Genomic DNA, 7,409 nt, shown 5'->3' on the forward strand with positions numbered 1-7,409 from the left:
TGTGTGTGTGTGTGTGTGTGTGTGTGTGTGTGTGTAATCCCTACATTCATCTACAGGAAGGTCTCCTGGCATGCTAAACACATAGGCCAGTGATCCCACAGCCACATTCTTTTTCCAGTTAACACACCAGGTGGCAGGTTCTGATAGGGCTCTTCTGGGAGGACCCCAAGCTCATCCAGGCACCCCTCCATCCCACAGTGGTCTTATTGGCTATCACATATCATGTTATTAGAAGTTAATGTCTATTGCTAAGTTATAATATTTCCTTTACAAGGTTTAGTTAATGGATACAGGAGGCTTTGGATTTCCCATATAGCGCAGGTTATGTTGGACTGTCAGTATAGTAACAGTCACGGCTGACATTTATTGATCAATGTTATGTGCCTGGCATAGATCCAGCCTGAATGCTCACTTCATTTACACAACAACTCTGGAAGGAAGGTTTTAGGATCCTTATCTTATAGGTGAGGAATTCGTCTCAAGAAGTGATTAAGAGTCACATCTCTGCTGGGCAGTGGTGGTGCATGCCTTTAATCCCAGCACTTGGGAGGCAGAGACAGGCGGATTTCTGAGTTCGAGGCCAGCCTGGTCTACAGAGCGAGTTCCAGGACAGCCAGGGCTACACAGAGAAACCCTATCTTGGGGGAAAAAAAGAGCCATGTCTCTGAGGGGACACCACGGAGAGTGACTTCCAGCCCCAAGTTCTAGTACATAGCCTTGGAAGAAACAATGCCTGGTCATGAAATAACATTAGTACCTAACCCTCAGAGCTGGGGCAGGGAGTAGAACGCAGCATGTCAGCTCTGATTATTATCACTACAAACTCACGATCACTGGCTGCCGGAGCTGAAGAAGGCTACCAAGGGGTCTAATACCACTTCTCTACAGTGGTCTCCCAGGAGAGCGCTCTATGGAGTCACCAGCCAGCGCTGGCCACAAGAAGGCTATGTGAGAAGACGCAGCATCTGTCAGTGTGTGACCCCCCGCATCCCTCTCCCATCCCGGCACTTACTTCTAACCCCACCTCTGCAGACAGGGAGCCAGGTTTCACGTGGCTGACGAAGATGCCAGGCTTCTGGATGGGGCCACTGGAGATGCTGTGGGAGGCAGAGATGTGGGTGAAGCTCTGCCCTTGCGGTTCATCCCCTGAAGTTCTCCCTGTTCATTCTCAATGACCAGCCTGCAGCCTTCTGTCATAAATTCAAGGCCCAAGGCCTTCTGTCTCTACCCTCCCTCCCAGTCCAATTTCCACCGTAGCCCCAGGCAGAAACTCCTCCTGATTTCTTCTCCTCAGCCCCTCACCCAACATATTACACACGCTTTTTGTTTTCTTTCCAGAATTTTCCTGTTCATTCCTTATAAGATTTTCACTAGACCCCAATTAAGCTAATTGCCCTGAAGGTTACTAGTGCTTCTAAATTATAAATAGCAAGGATGGCTCTTGTGTTATTTCTTCTCCCAGGTCTGTGGCAGACATCAGTAATCAATCACCGCACCCTTTCCCACCCAGCTGAGTACCAACTTAGAACCTTTCACAGAAGTGTGCTCCAGGATGCCACTGTTAACTGATGAAAGGTAGGAAACATATTTAACAGACCCAAGGGAGGGTGTAGCTCCACCAGCATCTTTATCACACACCATTGTAGCTATCTGTGTGGTTAACTTCTATATTAGGCAACATTGTAACTGTCTGTGGTGTTAATTCCTATGTTAGGCTACGATCTCCCAGAAAGAAAGGAGTTGACATTTTATTTTTATTTATTTAATTTTTTGAGATGGGTCTCATCTAGCTTAGACTAAAATCAAGCACTACAATGTAGCCCAGGTTAACCTTGGGTGCCTGGTCTTCCTGCCTCCATTTTTCAAGTGCTAGATTTACAAGTGTGCACCACCATGCTCAGTCTATACTGTGCTAATGACTGAAACCAGGCACATGTTTGGTGAGCACTGCGCCAGCTAAGCTATATCCTCATACCCATGGGACAGACGTTAAAAGTCATTCATGGAGACAGGCATGGTGGTCCACACCTTTAATCTCAGCACTTGGGATGTAGAAGCCAGCAGATCTCTGTGAGTTTGAGGCCAGCCAGGGCTGCACAGTGAGGCCCTGTCTCAAAAGCAAAGCAAAGCAAAGCAAAACAATTTCTGGGGATGGAAAGATGGCTCATCAGTTAAGATCACTTCATACTCATGAAGAGAAGTCTGGAGTTTGGTTCCCAGCACCCATATCAAGCAGTACACAACCAGCTGTAACTCAAGCTCCAGCGGATTCAATGCCCTCTACTGGTCCCAGTGGGCACCCACACTCAAGTCCACAAACATATGCACGCGCGCGTGCACACACACACACACACACACACACACACACACGTAAGTAAAAATTTTAAAATAAAAAAATTATAAAAGTGTTAAATAAACGCAAATGAAAATAAGTAATAAGAACAACTTAAATAATAATAACTAACATTTACCAGCTGCTTACTACCTGCTGGGTACAGAACATGCTATTTCTTTTTTCTTTACAATAGCACCGTGACATAGGGTATCCCTCCTAGGTACTTATAAAGGATGAGACTAAGGCTCAGAGTGGCCCGGGACTCAGTCACCGCTCCAAGTCTCAGGGCAGACTGCCAGGTTGCAACATATCTCCCAGCAACTGGAGAACCTGCATCTCAACAAGACCACTACACAGAGCCCAAAGCTCCTGAGTGTGGCGGCTTACTGTTTTATTTTATGAGACAGGGTCTAGCGACCCAAGGCTAGCCTTGGAGCTCTTTCTGATGGTGCTAGAGTTTCAGGCTTCGCTGGCCCCTCTTATGGGAAGGTTTCCAGAAACATCGGTGACAAGAGAACTACGGCAGATGCCTAGCTGGAGAATGTACTTTTTCGGTGATAGGAGGGCTCCTATAGAATGGAGTTCTATCTCTGGCTCTGCCTTCTGCACCATCACCAGTGCACACGCCCCACAGCCAGTGGACAAGAGTCCTCAGAGGAAAGGGAGAGGAAGTGCCAGGGAGTCTGGGGTCGACCAGCTGTCACTGAGCCCTGGGCATGCCACCCACCTAGAGACTGGTGGCCTAGGCTCGCCCGCTACCTACCTGCAGCCCAGGCCCCGAGAGCCTACTAGACTGATAAACACCTTCTTCTCCTTGGTTGTTCGAGTGCCAGGTGAGCCCAAGCCACCTCGCACACCCTGAAGGAGACACAGAATCAGGTTACTGGGTCCACATGCCTTCAAGTGGCCTTTTGAGCTTGAGACATACAGATTAAGTACCCGATATTCATGGAGGCCAGAGACATCATATCCTTGCGGTATGAGTCTGAAGGCCTACCATGCCATAGGCATGGGCCAGGTACCCTAGTGGCCTGTGGGGAACCCCAGGGTTACATTCCCCAGAGCCACCCCTTCCTCAAGGCCAGCTGCCGAGCCCCCATGGCAGGTAGTCTCTTACCCCAGACTCTGACACGAACTGATCCACATACTGCCATTTGAGAGGCTCCTCGGGAGAGCTGAGGCGAAGGCAAGAGAGAAGGTAGAGCTCACTAGAGGGAGCTGGGATCTGTGTCACTTCATGTCCCCAGCCCAGGAGCCCGGGGGTGGGGCAGATCCCACGACTCTTGGCCTAGAGGAGACTCACAGAAAGGCCTGCTCACCTCTTCACAGGGATCAATCCGATGTCTGTGAGGGAGGAAACAGCAGGTCAGGGAAGCTCCTATGCCCCTGGGGTTGGGGCCACCTCCCACCCAACCCCCATCCCAAAGCGCCCTTCCTATCCGGCCTCACTCACGTCTCACTTTGATGGACACGGTCTTCTTGGTGCGGATCAGGTTGATGACTTCCTCGTGGGTACAGGAAGAGATGGAATAGCCATTGATCCGGACGATTTCATCCCCTACCTTGGCAGAGAGAGATGCAACAGGCGTGGGGGAAGAATGCCAAGCAGGGGAGCAGGCCCATTCCCAGGTGCTCCCCCGCCCCAGAAGGGCTGTCACCAAGTAAAAGCTTTTAATCTGTGCTTTAGTACTGTGTCTCAGCCAAACTACCCTCCGACAGTGGCAGGCAACACTTTTCAGCTCCAGGATGGAGAAAGCAAGATGTGGGCTGGGGAGAGGCATACAGTTGGTGGGTAACAGAGCTGAGGCAGGATTTGGAAATCTGTTCCCGTCTCTTGGTTCCTCTGTCACCCCACCGAGGTGCAATCAGGTTCTGGAATCCAACATCCCTGTCTGGCCTTTGTCCCTCCCTGTCCTAGAAGCAGGCATTTTGTCTCTACCAATTCCCAATTACTGAGAGCTGAAAGAGGGACGCATGACACTTGACCCAAGCTCATATCACTCACACAAACCTATAATCTCTTTTGCTTCCATCCCATGGAAACTCAATGAAGTCAAACTGACTTCTGAGTCTTGATTCTGGAAGCAGGCAAAGGGCAGAGAATGAACACAGGGTTCTGTGCTCTGGTTCTCCTGGGCTCAAATCTTTTAAAAATTCTTATTAGTTATACAACATGGGTCAAGTCTCTTGGATTCTCTAAACCATAGTTTCCTTCATATATAAAGCAGGGAATACCATGGAGTTGTTGAGGATTAAACAAACATATGTGTAAGTGTGTAAGGTCAGCCAGTGTGGGGCCCACAGCAGGTTCTTAATAAATGGTTAAGGAGGCCTACTGAGCCAGTTCCAAGAGGCAGAGCATGATGAGACTGCCCCCTGCTGGCCATTGCTGCTGCCTCCACCAAAAAGCAGAAGGATCCTTGAACATCAACCTCTGAGAGAAGACAGGGGAGCTGAGGTGCATTGGTAATGGGCAAGAGACAGGGTCGGGGTGCAGGACAATGGTGTATTGCCCAAGGACACGAAGACATATGGGAACAGAGCTCAGGTGTCGCGCAGATGGAGGCTGTGACTTTCCCTGAAACCCCATGCGTTACGGCTGGTCTCGTAGAGAAGGGTTGGCACATGTGGGGTTCAGATTAGACTTTGAGGGCACACAGTCTCCAGGTCAGTTCCCAGCCTACAATCTACAGTTACCTCTCATTACCACTAGGAAAGGGCGTGTCACCTCTGTCTGGGACACAAACACCCATCTCAGTGTCCTGATAGGAGGGCTCTCCAAAGAACTTGCTGCGTTTCTGAGGACACTGACTTAAAAGAGAACATCCGGATAGCTTCCTGAACCATTTTTTTTTTTTTTTTTTACAATCCAAAGGGTAAGAACTTGTGTTTCTGCTCTGCATAGAACTTGCCAAAAGGCCTTTATGTAGGGACCACTGTGGCACTGTGAAGAGATGGTGCAACAGGAGGAACTGATCTGTTCAAAGTCACCCAGTGAGCCAAGAGGCTGCTGGGATGCAGGTCTCCGTGACAGACAACACATGCTGGCCCTTGGGTGTCTGGAAAAGAAGGGCATGTGGCCAAGCCTGGCTGCAGTTCCTTGCACATTGCCTGCTATGGAGTCCTGCCACTTGTTCAGAGTCCCAGAGTTCCATAAGAAGGCAGGGATTCCTCTGTACATCTTATAGCAGAGCCAGGGAAAGGTGGGGGGCAGAATCATTTTCTACACAAGTAAACAGCCAGTTGCATGCTTACATGAATAAAGGACACAGTTAAACATAAAGAAGGTATTGTACAAAACCTAAGTATTCAGGAGGGGACAGAAGTAGTGTGGCTGAAGTCCCAGGACCAGGACCTGCTGGAGGGTTCAAGCCCCTGCAGGGGGCCTGCAGCATCCCAGAGCAAATCCCTCTTGACTTCTAGAATCTTCTCTGTGCTGTCCTCCAGCACCAGAAACGTGAACCCTGGTTTGGTCAATGGATGAAGGCGATTTTCTCCTAGCTCCCCCTGAGTAGAGTCCCCTGCATTGTTACTACAGGACCCTAGTCGGAGTGATTCCCCCACGGCCCCTGGATAAGGTTGCAGGATCAACTTCCCTCTCCCCCCTTCTGCTACACAGAACCCTGCAAAAGAGCCTTTGTACGGAGCTCATAGTAACATGACAATCTGAGGGATCGTAGGACAAAGAGGAGATGGGCCCCACGGCCCTGGAAAGGGGGAGCGCTATTTCATAAGCCTGAGAAGCAGGTGGGAAGTTGGATGTCTGGGTTTCCTGAGTGCGTCCTGATGCCCTCTCCTTCATGGGACTCTGCAGGAAAGCGCTTGTCCTCAGAGGAGAGATTGTGCTGGAAAAAAAAAGGGGGGCCCAGCTGTCCCCAAGAGGGGAGCTCATTATACTCTCTCCTCTGGCTGTGTTTCTGGGCTGGAAAATGTGCCACCGAGGGAAGGAACAATGAGGGGGTTGAAATTTCAGATGCCACCGGGAGCCCTGAGACAGGGATTGAGAACAAAGCCCTGACTGTCATCTTGCTGTCCCCACCTCCTCCTCCCTGGTCTCGCACCATTAGCCCTAGAGCCCCCTGAAGCCCCTGGCTTGTCCCCCGATGGGGATGTTGATAACAAAATCTCTGGAAGTCTCTTTACCTGGAGAGACAAAAGCAACCTTCAGACCTGGAGACCGGCCTGTCCCTGCTCAGACACGGAAGTGTGGGGACTGCAGGGGAGAAGCCTGGGGTGCTGACCTGAAAATCCAGGAGACCCAGGCTCAAAGCCTGGCTCTGCTGCTCACTGGCTTCTGCATCTCTCTTAAGTGGGGCTGATTCATCTGATGTGTACTGATGTGTTTGTGTTGGAGGTGGTCACCAGTTCCCTGCTCTGTATGGACCCGTCAGTCTCACAGCCCTGGTGTATCGGGAAGCTGTGCTAGCTGTCTCATTCACTCCCCTGTTTTTCCAACAGCCGGATCAGGCTGATGGCTTTACAGTGGGGAAAAGCCAGGTCTGAGGCCAGGTCACGTCACTAGTCTCACGACTCAAGGAAGGCAAGGCCAGGAGCTGAATGGGATGGTCCAGTGTCTATGTTCTTACACATCACAGTGCATTAGACGAAAAGATGGCCGTAGCAAGCTGAAGGTGCCCTCCTTGACTTAACCCTGCCCCTCCTTCAGGAAGGAGGGGATTTGGAGAGGGGCTCAGTGGCTGTAGCAAGAGGCAGCATCAGCTTCCCGTCTTGACCCAAGAAGGCAGGCAAGGGCTGGATAGAGTTTAGTGGTGGAATGTTTATGTGTGAAGGCAGACACAGACACACAGACACACACACCCAGTTAAGTCGTGGAGTGTTTGCCTAGTATGTGTAAGGACAGACACAGACACAGACACAGACACAGACAGACACAGACACAGACACACACACAGACACACACACAGACACAGACACAGACACACACACAGACACAGACACACACACACACACAGACAGACACAGACACAGACACAGACACAGACACAGAGACAGACACAGACACAGACACAGACACAGACACACAGACACAGACACAGACAGACACAGACACAGA

General features: G+C 50.4%; 1 protein-coding gene across 2 annotated transcripts in view; it reads right to left on the minus strand.

The window, feature by feature from the left end:
- Ush1c (USH1 protein network component harmonin) overlaps positions 1-7,409 on the minus strand; it is a 43,391-nt gene that overhangs the window by 26,401 nt on the left and 9,581 nt on the right. For both annotated transcript variants that reach the window (XM_021198598.2, XM_021198586.2), the window contains exons 5-9: positions 3,789-3,897; positions 3,655-3,679; positions 3,453-3,510; positions 3,099-3,193; positions 1,013-1,097 (exon numbers count right to left, since the gene is read on the minus strand). In XM_021198598.2, the coding sequence (XP_021054257.1) occupies positions 1,013-1,097; positions 3,099-3,193; positions 3,453-3,510; positions 3,655-3,679; positions 3,789-3,897 (372 nt within the window). The remainder of the gene's footprint in view (positions 1-1,012; positions 1,098-3,098; positions 3,194-3,452; positions 3,511-3,654; positions 3,680-3,788; positions 3,898-7,409) is intronic.

The sequence above is a fragment of the Mus pahari genome, chromosome 1, assembly GCF_900095145.1.
Source record: "Mus pahari chromosome 1, PAHARI_EIJ_v1.1, whole genome shotgun sequence".
Lineage (NCBI taxonomy): Eukaryota > Metazoa > Chordata > Mammalia > Rodentia > Muridae > Mus > Mus pahari.